Raw genomic sequence first — 18,049 nt, 5'->3', positions numbered from 1 at the left:
GTTGAGGCTATAATATCTAAAAGAACATATTTCAAGAAATGGAAAAGGGATACAAATGAAGAAAACATGAATCAGCATAAGCACTGTCTGATGGCGGTTGGACCTTTTATTTTATGTTTTTTTTCTGTTTATGTTTTGTTAATAATGTTATGCTTGTTTTATTGTGAATCACCTAGGCCTACTTTCTGTTAAGTGATCAATACATTTTAATAAATACAAATACAAATACACTGGCAAGTCAGATGCAAAGCATTGATAAGAAAGGCAAAGAGAAAATTTGAAAATAAGCTTGCCATGGAAGTAAAAACTCAAAATAAAACCTTTTCCAGGTACATTTGAGGTAAAAAGCCTGTGAGGGAGTCAGTTGGACCATTAGATGATCAAGGGGTAAAAGGAGCATTTAGGGATGACAAAGCCATAGCAGGGAGACTAAATGAATTCTTTGCTTCAGTATTCATTGAGGAAGATGTAATAGATAAAATATTCTTATATCTATTTAATACCATGTTATAATGTAAAATAGGGCTGTTACCACCCTATTCCTTTAGTTATCTGGAAACCGATGTGATATCTCGATCGAATGTCGGTATACAAAATAAATAAATAAATAAATAAATAAATAAATAAAATAAACCCATGCCAGAAATGATATTCAAAGGTGATGATTCGGAGGAACTGAAACAAATCTCGGTGAACCTGGAAGATGTTCTAGGGCAAACTGACAAAATAAAGATTAGCAAATCACTTGGACCAGATGTCATACATCCCAGAGTGCTGAAAGAATTGAGAAATGAAATTGCAGACCTCCTATTAGTAATTTGTAAACTATTAATAACATCATCTATGATACCTGAAGAGTGGAAGATTGCCAATATAACACCAATTTTAAAAAAGGGATCAAAGGGTGATCCAGAAAACTACAGACCAGTGAGTCTGATGTCTGTGCCAGACCAAATGGTAGAAATTATCATAAAAAACAAAATTGCTGAGGGTATAGATAAGCATATATGGATTTCCAGAAAGCATTGGACAAAGTCCCTCATGAGAGACGTCTTAGTAAATTAGAAAGTCATGGGATAGGTGGCAGTGTCCTATTGTGGACTGCCAATTAAAAGATAGAAAACAGAGAGTGGGGCTAAATGGTAAATTTTCCCAATGGGAAAAGGTGAATAGTGGAGCACCCCAGGGATCTGTCCTGGGATCGATGATATTTAGTATATTTATAAATGACCTGGAAATGGGAATAAGTGAGATGATCAAATTTGCCGATGACACAAAATTGTTCAAAGTTGCCAAATGACAAGTGGATTGTGAAAAATTGCAAGAGGAACTTGCAAAACTGGGAGACTGGGCATGCAAATGGCAAATGAAATTTAATGTGGACAAGTGCAAAGTGATGCACTTAGGGAAGAATAATCCAAATTATAGCTACACAATGCAAGGTACCACATTAGGAATCACATCTCAGGTAAAGGATTTATTCATCATTGTTGATAATATGTTGAAATCTTCTGCTCAGTGTGCAGCAGAGCCAAGAGAGTAAATAGAATGCTAGGGATTATTAGGAAAGGAATGGAGAATAAAATAAAGAATATCATAATGCCTATGAATCACTCTATGGTGCAATCTTATCTTGAGTGTTGCGTGCAGTTCTGGTCACCAAATCTCAAAACAGATATAGCAGAATTAGAAAAGGTACAGAGAAGAGTGACCAAAATGAAAAAAGGGGTGGAACGATTCCCTGAACAGCTAAATAGGTTAGGAGTCATCTGAGTGGAGAAGAGATGGCTGAGGGGAGATATGATAGAGGTTTATAAAATAATGAGTGGAATGGAACGAGTAAACGTTAATTAGTTGTTCACTCTTTCAAAAAGTACAAAGACCAAGCAACACACAATGAAGTTACTGGGTAATACATTTAAAACTAATAAAATAAAATATTTTTTTACTCATTGCATAATTAAGCTCTGGAATTCATTGCCATAGGATATGGTGAAAGCTATTAGTGTAGCTGTGGATATAAACAGTTTGGACAAGTTCCTGGAGGAAAAGTCCATAAACCATTATTAAGGTGGAGTTGCAGAAATCCACTGCTTATTCTTGGGATAAGCAGCTTGGAATCTGTCTACCCCTTGGGATCCTGCCTGGGTTGACCACTGTCAAAAACAGGATACTGGGCTTGATGGACCCTTGGTCTGACCCAGTATAGCAAGTCTTATGTTCTTATGTGTGGGTACTTGGGGAGGTGGTACTGGTAAATGAGAGGGCCCTTCATACTTTCAGTATGTGCCCCATCTCCCCCTTGCAATTTCCACTTTGTCCCTGTAACCCCATGTATGCATATATGGGCAATGGTACCCTATCCTCTCATCCTCGCCTGTGTCAATGGGGATGGAAGGGGAATTTGTGGAGGTGGTGGTGGAGATGCAGAGCGGTGCAGAATTTTAAGTCCAGACTGCACACAGTGGGATTTACCCAAGGGGCCCATCTGCACGTTCAGAGAACTTTACCTTGGAAGCTTGTTCACCACACACAGACACACACACTCTGAGTCAATATACTGCAGTTCCAGTATTTAACAGCACGTTTATCTGAGCAATAAAGCAAAGAATAGATAAAGCCAGATATACAGAAGAGCTGATTTCAGATAATAATAATTACTAAAGAAAATGCTTAAATATGTACATATATAGCAAAGCATACATTCTTGATTGTTGTTGAAAACAAGGGCCCAAAGAATCGGTCTGCTCCACCACTTACAGAAGTCTGAAGTGTATAGCGATCTCTCTCCTCTAGCTTTTCTCATTTATATATATAATAAAAACTGGCAACTGCTTAGGAGAGAAGGCAAGAGTGATGCCCCCTCCCTCTCGATGTTCTTATCAGTTCAAACCTCTCTGCTCAGCACTACTAAATAATCGCTTTGTCTCAGGCCCTGGCACTGCCTAGTTGTTTACTTTCATACCTTGGAACGGCCTTGACACCAATTGCAGTTCTCATATTCTAGCCTGACAGTTCTCATAAACATGTTAGCCTAACATTTCTACATAGTTCTCAAAGCAGTTCTCAGAAGCATTTTATTGTAAGTAGCATGTGAAGTGTTTTATCATAACATCTCCCTAGTTTGCATCCTTAATACTTTCTGTGTCAGGTTAAGTGTGGCCATCACCCAGAAAGACTCAAAAAAACCCCCCAAAATCCTATTATATTCTACCCCAGGAGACAGAGAAGGATTTTCACAAAATGAATTACAAAATTCTTAATCAATAGACACTTGGGTGTCAAGCATTGAGACAGCAATATGAACAATGTGTTTAGTACAAATGCGAAATATATAATAAACACAAAGAATAAGAAAAGTAGAAAGATATATGCTCCAACAAGGAAGCTGTATGAGTAATGCCACTAAAACCTATTAGTTTACTACATACATTATTGCTCTCCTGGTGTAGCTGGTCACATGAGGCCTCATCTTATGTTCTTATGTTCATCAGGAATAGTTAAGTGCCGTCTAAGTTTTATTTCACTTGGAGTTTAGGTGACCCAGAAGTCTGTCCAAATTGAAATTTTTAGCAGGGCATGCTTCCATGCTGCCAGGATTCTCTGTGGTGGTTCTATCATCTGTTGTGATCTACATGATGGTGTTTGTATACATTGTGAGCTTATCTAATATTGGCAAACACCTTTCTCATCAGAGTTCATGAACAAGCTCTCCTTGGCTCAGTTCAATGTCAGGTCCACTTTTCTCATCATGGCCTGCTTAGCAAAAGTTTATAGTTCTCTCCTGAGGGGGTTATCTACAGTTATTTGGGTGTCTCACCGTGCTGTGCTAAATTATGGTTTCTGGTCTTTGCTTGTCAGCATTTTCCACTAGCAGATTACACCTTACTTTCTTATAATTTTTATGTATGTGGAAACAGGCAAACTCAGGTGTACTACCTATCTTCCCTCACACACCTGTGGTGCAAGGGGTAAAAAAAAACAAACTTAAAAAATCTATTCTATTTCTATCTACACATTTTTTTGACCATCTGGATGATAGATTGACATGCAGATAGCATTTTCTGCTGATCAGCTCAGCCGGGCTTCGGAGCTTGTGGCCCAGCTGAGCAGCTGAGTTTCTCCCCCTCCCAGAGCTCCAGGATTCTCAGTACTCAAACAAAAAGAAAATAAAAGGTAAGAGCTTGCTGCTCTTTTAACTTATAAAATGAAAATAAAATCAGAAAAGGCAATTATGGGGGTAAGGATTAAAATCAAATAACTAAATCAAGGGGGAGTGAGCGGAAGAGAAGGGAGGAGGGAATCGCCCTCTCACTGAGCCATCCGGAAACGCCACGAGAAGATCTGAAGCAGGGGAAAGTTTGCTTTGTTTTCCCTGTTCCGGCTTACCCGAGAAAGAAATCTGTGCAGGCAAGCCGAAGTCCAGCTGCGTGATGTAAGCTGAGGACCCCTTCCGACCATAAGACCGGTGGAAGGGCGCTGCCAGTTGGGGAGTGAGCAGAAGAGAAGGGAGGAGGGAATCGCCCTCCTGCTGAGCCATCCGGAAACGCCGCGAGAAGATCTGAAGCAGGGGAAAGTTTGCTTTGTTTTCCCTGTTCCGGCTTACCCGAGAAAGAAATCTGTGCAGGCAAACCGAAGTCCAGCTGCATGATGTAAGCTGAGGACCCCTTCTGACCATAAGACCGGCGGAAGGGCGGTGCCCTGCCTAATCCGCGCGCGCCGAAGGGGCGCGTGGCTTGGACCAGCTTAGACTGGAGAAGGCCGGGGGCCGGCCAACTTTCTTTGTTTACAACGTAAATGGGCAAGAAATGGAAAGCGAGAGTCATCACTACCTCCTCACCGGTGCAAGTACATCGCACAGGCCCTATGGACCAACACGTGGTAAGGGTGTTGGAAACGCCAAAAGAGGACAGTTTGGGAGGTATGTCTTTAATCTCCCTTAGTCCTGGCGAAGGACATACTCCACCACCGCAGCCGAAGGTGTTAACATCCCCTGGAACATCAAGTGAACTGGTAGGATTAGCTCAAGGAGGTACTGATATTAACCCACAGTCTGTACCCCCTTGGACTGAGAATGTCATTTCCTCTAGTAATAATGATGTACAATTGAGACTCCCAGTACACATAGAAAGTAACATTAGCCCGGCAATTGTGCCAGACAATGTTACTATGGCTGATCTTGGTAGAATGATATTAAAACTTGACAACAATGTAATTAAGATGAATGAATCATTAGTGGCAGCTATTAATGTTAACAAGGGATTAATTGATGAACTAGTAAAAAAGGTGGATAAACATGATAAAGAAATAACGACCTTGACAAATAAGATTCAGTTAATTCAGAATTCTGAAAATGTTTTTATAAGGGATACTATTATGATACACAAGGAAGTTGAACATGTAGAAAATTTATTGAGATCCAGGAACATGAGAATTTTAAATTTTCCAGTCACTCGACTCCTATCTCCTTGGGAGATGTTTAAAAAATTCCTGAAAGAGTCATTATTATATCAAGATGATGAGATTCCCAAAATTTCAAAAATATATTATGTAGAGAAAAAATCAGCCAGAGGTACTGATATTCAGAATGTAAATGGAGAAGTTCCATCTTCTCCGGGAATTTCGACTTTCTTAGAGGAGTCGATTGATATTATTAATAAAAGAGCCACTCTTTTTATATCATTTGTGGCTGAACAAGAAAAGGAGAATTTATTCAAAAAATTCTTTAGATCTAAGGATTTATTATTTTGTGGACATAAACTGCAGATGTTTCCTGATGTGGCTAGATCCACACAAGCTAGAAGAAAGTATTTCTTGTCATTGAAAGCACATGTTCTTGCAATTAGTGCGACCTTTTTTTTGAAATTCCCCTGTTTATGTTGTATTAATTATAGAGGGAAGAGATTTGCATTTTTAGATCCAACACACTTAGAAACTTTCTTGGTTGATAAAAGTCAAGCGGAAATATCAAGTGAGCATGCCCAGTAAAGAAAGAATACCTCCCTTCTCTTCATATATTGTTTCATTGTTTTGTTGTATAGAATATAGTAAATTGCCTTTTCAGAATTGATGGATATATGGTAATGTTTACTTTAAGTCTCTCCCATTTATGGTATATGTAACAACAGTAGTAATTACGGAATTGTTTGATTTCTATATTGTTTTCTGTGTTGGGATACATTTTTTTTTTCATGTTGTAAGCTACTAATGAAAAATTTAATAAAGATTAAATAAAAAAACAAACCAAAAAAAAACCTAAATCAAACAAAATAGTAGAGAAAGAGCCTTACCCTTCTGCTCCTATGGGAGACTGAATGTAAAACTGTAAATCAACCAAATGAGAAAGAAAATGTGCCCTAAGCTTAACCCTGCCTGAATAAAACTCACCCTGAAACAAGTAAAAGTGTACGAGTGTGTAATTAAAAATAAAAGCATGTGTGTGTGTGTGAGGGTATGTGGCGTGAGTGATGGAAGGTAAGAGAGGCTGTAGGTGGAAAAGAATATGACCAGAATAGGACAGAATTTCCTCTAGTGGTTGGTTCTCCCTTGACCCCAAAATAACATGAGGTCCATTGCTTGACTGCAAAACACCAATCCTTGCAGTCCCTTATTCTCTCAGGGTAGAAACTCCTGTGAAGGGGTCTCCAGTCTCTCCTCTTTCCTTCAGCTGAAATTCTGAGATGAATTGGATTTTTCAGACTGAAAAATCTCCAAATTCACGCAGCAGGGGGGGGAACCAAAATCCTCTTCTTTCCTCACTCCACTTTTGGGCAGGAAGGGTGGGCACAAAAACGTCCTCCCAGAACAAAACTTTATAAAATTTCATAAAAAATCTAAAAATGCAGAGATGCCACAATCCAGCCACTGGGTGCGAGGCAGTAAAATTAGGTTTTTCTCTCTCTCTTCCAAGCCTTGCCCAGAGCAGAAGGGCATCCCAGGCTGGGCAGGACCAGGGGAACCAGCAAAGACAGAATCACAAATACTGAGGCACACTCCGCCAGTCACAGGGTGGGTACAGGCGAGGAGCTGTCTCGCTTCCTACCCTATTCAGAAAAATTTTTTAAAAAATGGAGTCCAAGCTGAATAGGAATTGGGAGGCCACCACAAAGATCCTCTCCTTTCAGCTTTTGAACAGAAAAACACACCCATCCCAGGTGCCTTGAGGAGGCTGGAGCCCACTGCTACAGCAACCTCCATATACACTGCTGGGGCATAGTGGTATGTTATGTTCTACTCCTACTTCCCTACCAGTCCTAACCACTAGGGCCAGGTACTAATGGCCATGTATGATTAAGGTTACACTTGGCCATAAATATATCAAATTCTTCATATGGACTGCTAATATGATGACTATAGAGTAGATTAGAACTCGTGTGCATTGGCAGAACCATTAGTAGGGGCCCAGTGTTGAAACACCAAGAAGTGCCACAGGCCACGATTGAGGTCCATTGGCAAAGCTGTATTTGTGGGGGGTCTAGAGCAGGGAGTGCTGCAAGGCAGGACTGAGGTGCGTTGGGAGCAGGGAGTGCTGCAGGGCAGGACTGAGGTGCATTGGCAGCGCTGTGGGTTGGAAATGGAATAGCTGAAGGTGCCGCAGAGCAGGAATGAGGTGCATTTACAGTGCCATCTGGAAGAACTCTGCACTGTCCCTGCTTGCACTGTCTCTCATGGACACTCAAATTACAGCAATTGAATAAAACAAACGTCGTTAAAGAACTCAGCGGCACTCTTGCTTCTATGACAGTACATTACAGAGATGAGACATAATTATAATTCTGTCCAGAGGGAGATCATTGGCAGTCAGAGGAGGGGCATGGAACGGTATGAATATAGGGGGAAGCCAGGAGTGAGGGCCATTCACTACTTCAGCATTGTCTCAGGTCCTGAGTCATCAGAGGGAAGAGTCAGAGCTCTGGACACCGTATGGGGAGGTAGGGGAGAAGGATAACTCTGGGGAAAGTGATATATTAAAGGTAAGGAAAGGATATAAAACACAAAGCTATTTCTGTAGCTTCCAGCTTGTTTTCCTGTCTTTGGGGCACCGGTCTTTTAATTTCTTTTCTTAAACTGTCAAAATTAACAACCTAATAAACATCATGCCTTGGCTAGTTTGACGATTTGTAGAGCAATGGATAGGGAATGGTGTGTGTTTGTCTGTGTGTGTGTGTGTGTGTGTGTGTGAGAGAGAGAGAGAGAAACAGAAAGAGTAAGCTGTAAGGGAGAATATAGTCAGAAAGAAATCAAGATAAAAAACCATAATAGAAGAAATCAAAAGCAATGCTAAGAGGCAGCAGCAGCACAGGATTAGGAGATGGGGCAGGCGCAGAGATCAGGAATTTAGCTTTAGACCTCTCTAATGCATACTCATTTGCTGCTTCTTAAATTGATGTTCCTACTATTTGGTTTTATCCTACGTCCTGTGACATTTAAGTGGATGCATTCTGTCTGGTTCCTCTTGATCCACGTCTGTTTATCTTTAAAATAAAAAGTTACATTAAGCAAAAATAAGTGGGAGCCTCTTGCAGAGCGAGGAGTAAGGAGTTGGGGTGGGGGAGAGAGAGCTTTGTGACATTGCTGCAGTGGAGAGGAACCTCCTCTAGACCAGGCGGCTGCGGGAGGGGGCGCCGCCGGACACTGGTAGGAGGCGATAGAGGGAGGTTGGGAAGAAGGGAGACAGTGAGAAGGGGGACACAAGACAGGCAGGGGGAGAGGCACAGAGGGGGACATGGAGAAGTGGGGGAGAGGTAGAGAGTGGTATGGGGGCAGAGGGATGAAGGTGGAATCCTAGTAAAAAGGGATAGAAAGAGGAGAGAGAGAGAGAGGGGACACAGGGCAGGAAAGGAGAGAGGGGGAGAATGCGAGGAAGAGGGAGGAAGAGGTCAGCAGGTAACATTTGCAAGCTTGGCCTTCTTTGAAAGATGCAGGATATGGGGAGGACCTGCTAAGGGAGGGAAGGGTCTGGGACAGGGATCAGAACTGGAGGACCCTTGATCCTTAGATGTAGGAGAAGTAGGGAGAGCAGGAGTTTGGGGGTCACTAAGCCCCTTCTGTCAGGGGGTGGGATGGGAATGTTATTTTGGGGGTGCTGTCATCGTTCTTGTGTCGGGAGTGAGGGCGGGGGGATGGGAGTTTGATGGGGGCGTCGTTTTGGCGCTAAACATAGTAACCTTGTAAACGGACGGCAGATAAAGACCCAAATGGTACATCCAGTTTGCCCAGCGAGTTGTTTAGGCTGGCACCAGTATGCAAATGCTTGATCACAATAATAAAGAAAACGCAGTCCTTAGCAGGGAAGAACTGAGTGTGAGGGAGGGGAAGACATTGCCCCTTGTTAACGGAAAGCAAAATCAATTGTTCCCCTTATTGAGGAGGGAGCCTCAGCTCCAGCAGTAATTAATAGCAAGGAGCCAGGTAGAGAGCCTGAGAGAGAGGGGAGGAGGAACAGAGACGTGAGCAGAGATTCACCAGGAAAGACACATAGGAAGGGAGAGGAGAGAGAAGAGCATAGCCAGGCAGGGAGGGAAAGATGAGAGCAGGCAGACTCTCAGGAAGTGGTTAGAGGCCAAAAGAGGAGAGATGAACACAGAGAGACACACACACGGGAGTGAGAAAAGCAGAGATGCACAGGGAGGGAAGAGAAGATCACAGACACTCACAGGGAAGAGGGTAGAGATAAGAGCGGAGACAGATGAGGAGAGAGAAAGACATGAGAGAAGGGATTGAGCAGGGCTGGCTTTAGGGGAGGGTAAGGAGGGCAATTGCTTGGGGCCGAGGACCGCAAGGAGCCCCCCTTGGTGAAGCTGAGTGATGTTACTAAGGCAGAGCTTCAAGGCACCTGGCACTGGTTGGGCCTACTCCTTACTTTCAGCCCTGGGACCGTCTCTTCGTATGTGTATTTGTACAGTGCTGTGTATGTCTAGTGGTGCTAGAAAAATGATAAGCAGTAGTATTATTAGGCTCCAGGGTACCTAACACTTACCCTGACAGAGAGAAGAGCAGAAGAGCATAGAGGAAGGGGGGGGGGAAGAAAAGCAGACACATAAAGGTGAGTGATATACAGGGAAGGGGGAGTGAAGGGGACAGGCACACCAAGATGGAGGAAACAAAATTCATAAAAAGCAAAACGAAAAAATGCCCTCTCAGGAAGTTAATGGCACCGAAATGCAATGAAATTGGGTCCCTAGTCATTGTCCTACTCAGGGAAAGAAATAGATAGAGGGAGGCAGGAATCATGAGAAGAGACAGCCCAGAGAGAGAGAGATTACCTGGAGCTGGCAGCAGCTGAAAATAGAGGTAGCGCAAGAGGAGATGGCAAAAGTTAGATCCCATTGAGGCTCAGTGGTTGAAGATCTTCGGAGAGTGGGGGGAGTTCCCCTTATTAACTTTCACAAATTACGCACTGCTTATGAAAATTTCAGACCCCTATTTTTTTGTATAGCAGGTGACGCCCACTTATGACCAGCAATGACCTCAGCAATTCCAGTGAGAAATTCACCATCTATGATTTTGGCTAGGCTGGTGGCCCTGCTGATGATACCTTTGCCCATCAGCCCAGTTGATGCCACAGGCTGCATCCTAAGAAGTCAAGAGGAAACGGGTTTTATGCTGGATGGAGACATCCTTATTGGTGGGATATTCCCAGTGACCTCCGACTGGCACATGCCTGAAGAGCCTTCAGCTGAGCAGCTTGTTCTCTGCCACACGTAAGACTCTACTTCTCTACCATGTGTCCACTTTGTATGATGCTCAAAGGCTGCACAGTATAAGTTTGCCTGAGTGTATCTGGCTGCTCTTTGATGTCTACTGGTCATCCAGGTCCCAGGATCAGTCTGAAAAGTGTTTTCTCTTTTCACCATTTATCAACTGATCAGCAGAACAGAAGTTTTTGTGAGCTTCAGTGAACCTCCAAGAATCTAACTCAAAGTTTCCATCATGACGAATATCTCCACTAGCACAATGTTCTTATCTGTTTCAGTTTAGTTAATCACACCACCTTTCAAAAAACAAATCTTCTTCCACAATTCTCTTCTCTTTTGGATTTCCTTCCAGATTCAGTATTAGAGCCTACGGTTGGGTTCAAGCCATGGCCTTCACCATCAATGAGATTAACCAAGACCAGGCACTCCTTCCCAACATCTCTTTGGGCTTTCTGATCTATGACAGTTGCTTCTCCCTGAGAAGGGCGCTAGAAGGAACTTCCCGGATTGTGAATGGGCAGAAAAAGCCCATCTTGAACTACCAATGCCAGAATCAGGCTCTTCTGGCAGCTGTCATTGGTGAATCCCGATCTACAACTTCCATTTCCTTGGCTAGATTGTTAGGGCTTTACAGATACCCTCAGGTAAGAGTTAATTTCCTAATCAGAAATATATCTTTTAAAGGAACACAATGTATCTATCTATCATATACTGCATATGAAAAACCACTAAAATCCTTACAAGAATTTTCAAGTTTCTAATATCCAATTATAATGGACTCGATGGCTTACAAAGAAGCCATTTTGAGAAGTTTGGGGAATGATGCGAATTTAGGTGTTATTTTTAATGAGAACTGTGTTTGTTTTCTGATTTGAGTAACTACTTTTGCTATTCTAGGTCAGCTACTTTTCCTCTAGTCCTCTCCTGAGTGATAAGATCCAGTTTCCATCCTTTTTCCGCACCATCCCTAGCGATGACATCCAAGTCCGTGGACTTGCCCAGCTGGTGGCACACTTTGACTGGAAGTGGGTGGGATTGGTGTCTAGTGAGGATGACTATGGGGAATTTGGCTCACACCTGCTGAAAAATGAGCTACAGGCAATTGGAACATGTGTTGCCTTTCATGAGACATTCCCAGTGGTACCAGTGAGAGGGAAGATCTACCACATCACTGAAAAGGTCAAAAAATCCTCTGCTAATGTCATCTTCGTCATTTCTTCTGGCCATAATGTGCTACCGGTGATGGAAGAACTTGCCAAGCATCACATCACTGGGAAGGTGTGGATTGCAACGGAGGGTTGGTCAACCTCTCCTGTTGTTTCCACCAAGGAGCTTTCTAACATGTTAAGCGGCACCATTGGCTTAACAGTCCACGAAGATGACATACGTGGCTTCAGGGACTTCCTGCGCAACCTACACCCTTCCTCTTCTCCCAGTGACATATTTATTAAGTCATTTTGGGAAGAGACCTTCAGATGTCACTGGGAAATTCTTGAGGATCCTCCAACCCAGGCTAGCAATGAATTCAACACCACCAGAGATTTGTGCACAGGCAGGGAAAAACTAGAGGAGTTTAAAAGCCAAGTTTCCATAGAGGACGATAATAGGATCAGTTACAATGTCTACAATGCAATTTATTCTGTGGCACATGCTTTACAGAGCATGAAATCCTGCGTGCCAGGAGAAGGGCCCTTCACCAACAGAACATGTGCGGACATCCAGGATTTCAAACCATGGCAGGTAAAATTCAAAATAAGTTTCCATACTGTGCTAATTTGCTTGACAAGGCTGTAAGTGCATGCAGTGTCCCATAACACATGACCATGTGGTCGCAATGAGCGCTAGCCTTCCCTGGTAGTAGGTTTATGTTGCGGGGAGGCAAAGTGCATGTGTAGATGTTATTTTCAAATCTCCCTGCGTACTTTTCAAGTAAATCTCTCTGCAATTTTGAAAGAATAAATCTGCTCGTATTTGCTCTTTGAAAGCTGGTGCAAAGACGGGGAGTCAAATTTGTGACAATGCAGGAAAGTTAAAAATTGCCCCCTTGAAGGGTTATTTTCAAAGCGCTTTCTGCGGATAGTATAATGTTTTACACGCAGTTGTGCCCTTTCACAAACTTGCTCGCTTGATATGTGGAAAAATGTATGTGCATACACCATGTTCAGGTGTACATTTACCCACACTGAGGGGAGGTGTCCCTGGGGCCAGAGTTAAACTTATGCACGCACTCTGCAAAATTTCACCAAATGCACTTGCCAGTGTTGTAGCAGGTTGAACTTCTGTGGGGTAGTTTTGCTGGGATAATTTTTCAAGGCAGATTTATGTGCGCAAGACCGCTTTGAAAATCGGTGTAGCTCATGCATGTGTTTGCCGGTATTTTTAAGTGAAATGTTAAAAAAAAAAATAAAAATTCAGCCTTCATGTTCGGCCCACGCATCTCCTCCTCCCTCTTCAACTTCCAAGTTTGCCAATGGTCTGAAAGAGCAGATCTACTTGTTCATGCCAGCAGGGAGACTCTTTTGTGTATTGCCTATTTTTTTCTTTGCAAATAACTGTAGAGTATTGAAGATGAAACCTGCAGAGTCATATTGAGGGCCATATGGAGTAAGCCAGCAAGCAGAAACATTATTCGGATAAAGTTACCTGGATAGCTTTAACAAGATATTCCGTGGGACTTAACTGGATAAGTTTTCCACTGACTACACCCAGATAAAGATATCCAGATAATTGTAGCAGAGGTATTTTTTGAACAAAAAAACTTCCCTGGCACCGCCTCCTATTACCCAGGTGAAGCTCGTTGCCCAGATAAAATTTAGCCAGGGAATCGGGTGAAATATTCAAACCTCAGGTTTTGTCCAGTAAACTGCAAAAGTTAGCTGGAGAAATCCTTTGAACATTGACCTCACTGAAATCCACTATGGATTTTCAATAAAATGTCTTCCAGCTGCTGCACTACATGAGGAAGGTGCACTTCAGGAACAAGCTGGGGGAGGAGATGTACTTTGACAGTGGTGGCAACCCCCCTGCCGTGTATGACATCGTCAACTGGCACCCAAAGCCTGATGGTGCCATCCGCTACGTCAAGGTGGGAAGCTTTGACTCCAGAGCACCCAGAGGGCAGGAGCTATCGATAAACATCAGCGCCATCTGGTGGAACACGCAACGTACGGAGGTAACAGCCCATTCAAAGCAAAGATGGGGCCGACCTGAAGGCTGAGCAGCAAGAGCATGGAAGAGATGTAGGTTTGATTTCCAAGCTCAGATTCTGCTTCTTGAGCCAGCCAGGGCTGGAAAACACTGGGCAGAGAACATTCATAACCCTTGGGGAGAATGAGCCCAAGCCATTTCTCAACATGTTGGGGAAGGAGCCCAAGCCGTCACTAGTTTCACCTAATGGCCAGGCCTAGGGTGCGCACAGTGTGTATGACATTACAGTCTATGGACCTTGGCCAAGGTCTTTTCCTATGATAGCTGGGCAGAAGGAGGGGTTTTTAAAGGAAAGGCAAACTCTTGGCTAGTTATAAATGAAGGCTCATAAGAGCAAAGCAGCAGAAATGGCTGATTTCAATTGAGCTAGGAGACCAAAGGAGCAGGAGAAATTTGCTAGGCAAAACCTAAAAGACTGAAAATAATTTATGCCTTAAAATACATCACTGTTGATTGTTAATTTCTGTCACTGCTGAAAATATTTCTTAATATCAGCCCTCAGCATCAGCAAGTCAAGGACCTTTAAAAGAAAGGGTTGTTGACTTTATCTAAAACACTAATAACCAATATACCATTGACTATCATGATGCAATTTTAAATTGAATTAGCAGTGAGTCCTTAGCCTGACCCAGAGACGACTTCTCCTCAGATGGTCTGAGAACTTGGTATGATCCCTGGCTCTCATTTACACTCAGATCAATCCAATCAGTTTTATAAGTTTGCAATGCCTCAGTGAGGATTCCTTCCATTGGATAGTTGGAATGTCTAGGTCGGGCCAGCACCTTTCATCTTTTAGAGTTGCTATATTATGGCATGTTCATGCAGTCACGAGATATTAGTGTGTCCAGTAGATGCAGATCACAAATAAAAGCTTCAATCGATCTTTATTCCACGATGTCCTGGAAACTCACGATCCCATTATGCTTATGATACAATGACTTGATGAACTACATTTGAAATATTCAGATATAATTGCAAATGACCTTTTCCTCCTTCTCCCCATTCCTCAGGTCCCACACTCTTTGTGCAGTGAGAGCTGCCCCCCAGGGTACTGGAAGGCAATTCAGAAAGGACAATCCACCTGTTGCTTTGACTGCCTCCTGTGTTCCGAAGGGGAGATTTCCAACATGACAGGTATTTCCTGGCATGGGGGAGGCATAATTAATGTGAAAATATATATAAAATAACTCAGTGTAAGGCTATAGGAATTGCAGGAGGATGAAAGCAGATAATTGGCTGATATCCTCAATGTGATTTAGAATCCTTTATAACATACAACACACTATGGATCAGAGCTTTCCTAGACTTGTGGAACAATTCCCTAAGTCATGAACTCAATACCAAGATTTTACCCCTCTCAATATTAAGAATTGTTATCCCATGGAAGTTTTATGTACAAAAATAAATTTATTTTCAGAGTATTATAGAGATTCTTTTTTAGTTTTGATAACAAATTTGATTCCTCTTCTAGATTCCACAGTTTGTTGGCCATGTCCAGTTGACCATTGGCCCAACAAGAGAAGAAATGAATGCACTCCAAAGAGAATAGAATTCCTCACCTATCAAGAGCTCCTAGGGGGCATTCTCACTACTGCTGTTTTTATCTCTTCCATCACTACAGCTGCTGTATTGCACATCTTCATCAAATACCATAATACACCCATTGCCAAAGCCAATCACCGGGAGCTCTCTTTCCTTCTCCTTGGAGCTCTATTGATGAGTTTTCTTTGTTCTCTGCTCTTCATTGGAGAACCTCGGCCAACAACCTGCTTGATACGCCAATCTACCTTTGGTGTCATTTTTGTCCTCTGTGTCTCTTGTGTGTTAGCTAAGACCATCATGGTGGTCATTGCCTTCAATGCCACCAAACCCAATAGTAGCTTGAGAGGTTGGCTAGGACCCCAGGTGCCCATTGTGATAGTTTCTTCTTCCACACTTGTTCAGATTCTCCTCTGTGCCACCTGGCTGTTGCTTTGCCCTCCCTTCCCAGAGAAGAACATGAAACTGAAGACTGGCACTATCATATGGCAGTGCAATGAGTGCTCAGATGTTGCTTTCTGGTGCATGCTGGGATACATGGGGTTCTTGGCATGTGCCAGCTTTGTGGTGGCCTTCCTTGCTCGCAAGTTGCCTGATAGCTTCAATGAGGCCAAATGGATCACTTTCAGCATGCTGGTGTTCCTGAGCGTCTGGCTGTCCTTCATCCCAGGCTATCTCAGCACTCAAGGGAAGTACACAGTTGCTGTGGAAGTCTTTGGGATCATTTCATCCAGTGCAGGGATTCTTGTTTGTATTTTTTTGCCCAAATGTTACATCATGGTACTGAGACCTGAAATGAACACCAGGGGACAGCTCTTAGTGAAAGGGACAAAGAATAGGAAAATAAAGGCCATTTAGAAATTACTTTGCAACTCTCCCCGTGTCTCTCTTGTTCATTGTATCAGTTGATCTATTTATTGGCAGCTGTTTATCTCCCTTTTGTCTTCTTCTAAGTCATTGTCTCACAATTTTCTCTCCTTATTTCAATTTAAGTCATCTTGCTTTTCTTCTGTCCTTTTCCCTCTCTACACCTCTTTCGCTGTCCAAATGGTGTTATTAAGGGATTCTTTATTTGCATGCCCTGGGACTAATATGTATATTTCTCTTTCCATGTAAGGTCCCCCCTCCCCCCCCACAGCTCTTGCACTACATGAGAAAGGTGCACTTCAGAAACAAGATGAGTCAGGAGATGGACTTCAACACTAGTGACAATTTTGTTGTTGTGCATGATGTCATCAACTAGCACCAGTAACCTGATGATGCAATCCAGTATGTGAAGGTGGGGAGCTTTGAGCTCACGGAACCCAAAGGGCATGAGCCGTTTGTCAGCATTAGCACCATTGGACAGCACACTCAGGAGGCTCAAACCTGTTGATGCAACTCCATCATTGCTCTCTGCTTCAATGGCAGGGAGAAAAGGGGAATTAGATTCAGACAGCAACCAAGAAGGGCATTGAATTGCCCAGTCTGGGAAAACAAATAAGCATGGGAGTAACTTGCTGATTCGGCGGTTACTACCCTTAACCAATAAGCCTGTATGCTGTTGATGCAACTCCAATTAGCTCTCTGCTTCAATGGCAAGAGGTAACGGGGAATTGGAATTAAACAGCAAGCGACAAGGGCCCTGACTTTGACAATCTGGGAAACTGATAATTATAAAGATGATTTGTATGGCCAGCAGTTACTACCATAAGCTTGCTGGGCAGACTGGATGGACCATTTGGTCCTTTTCTGTTGTCATTTCTCTGTTTCTATGACTCTTATCTAATTATTTAACTCTTTGAAACCTACATGCCCAGTACTCCCATCATGAGTCCCAATGCATTCTGCTGTTATGTAAATCTTGGCTCTAACATTTGGGTTGTGGTATTTTGCCACGTCAGGGAGGATACTTTGTTCTTTTCACAGCCAAACTATTATTGTGAAATTCAGAAGTTAATTCTTCCCTCTGCCAGACATTTGTCATAACTTAGTCTCCTTGTAACAATTAGGACCACTCACCTTATTCTGGGTTTTCTCCTCTCTGACTTGTGTTGGTTGCCATAGCTTTACTTTCTGATTTAAGAAGAAGTGAAGGATATGAGTTAGGTACAAAATGGGCCATTACTGAATGCAGTACCGAGTGGTCTATTTGCTGCTCTGTCAGGCAAAGGTTTAATAGGAGGCCTTGTGCCAGGGAGCTCACAGCCCGACTGAAAAAAAGATTACAGAAAAAGGAGAGAGAGAGAACAGTAAGACACAACAGAGTCCATTGGAGCTGCATGATGAGTGACAGAAACAGAACCTGGAATGGCCTCCTCCTGGCTGTGTACTTAAAGTACTGGACTACGGTGCTGAACTGATTCCCTGCCGAAATTAGACTGCAAATGTTGTGGTGCAATTTAGCCCTGCCTCCTCTGGATTCCAAAGTGCCTGAAGACCTACCAGTGCACGCTTCTGCACCCAATTGCCTGGTGGGTTGGTAATGCCTGGTGTTACCTGTGCCCATAAGGATTGCTTCAGTGGCACCCAATGGTAACGCCTCACTTCATTTCATCTCTACACACTTCAGCAGACTCCATCCCTCCAGTTCACTACCTGAACTTAGAAAGAGAGCATTGAGACAA

The 18,049-nt window shown here is 42.9% G+C and overlaps 1 protein-coding gene across 1 annotated transcript; it reads left to right on the top strand.

Moving 5' to 3' along the window:
• Nucleotides 1-10,464: 10,464 nt before the first annotated feature.
• Nucleotides 10,465-16,301, top strand: LOC115077453 (extracellular calcium-sensing receptor-like). Its single transcript, XM_029579744.1, has 6 exons — nucleotides 10,465-10,703; nucleotides 11,050-11,341; nucleotides 11,595-12,437; nucleotides 13,642-13,869; nucleotides 14,915-15,038; nucleotides 15,376-16,301. The coding sequence occupies exons 1-6, from the start codon at nucleotides 10,465-10,467 to the stop codon at nucleotides 16,299-16,301; spliced, it is 2,652 nt and encodes an 883-aa protein (XP_029435604.1).
• Nucleotides 16,302-18,049: the final 1,748 nt, after the last annotated feature.

The sequence above is a fragment of the Rhinatrema bivittatum genome, chromosome 16 (genome assembly GCF_901001135.1).
Source record: "Rhinatrema bivittatum chromosome 16, aRhiBiv1.1, whole genome shotgun sequence".
NCBI lineage: Eukaryota > Metazoa > Chordata > Amphibia > Gymnophiona > Rhinatrematidae > Rhinatrema > Rhinatrema bivittatum.
Note: the sequence above shows the minus strand (reverse complement) of the source record. Positions and strands in the feature narration are given on the sequence as shown.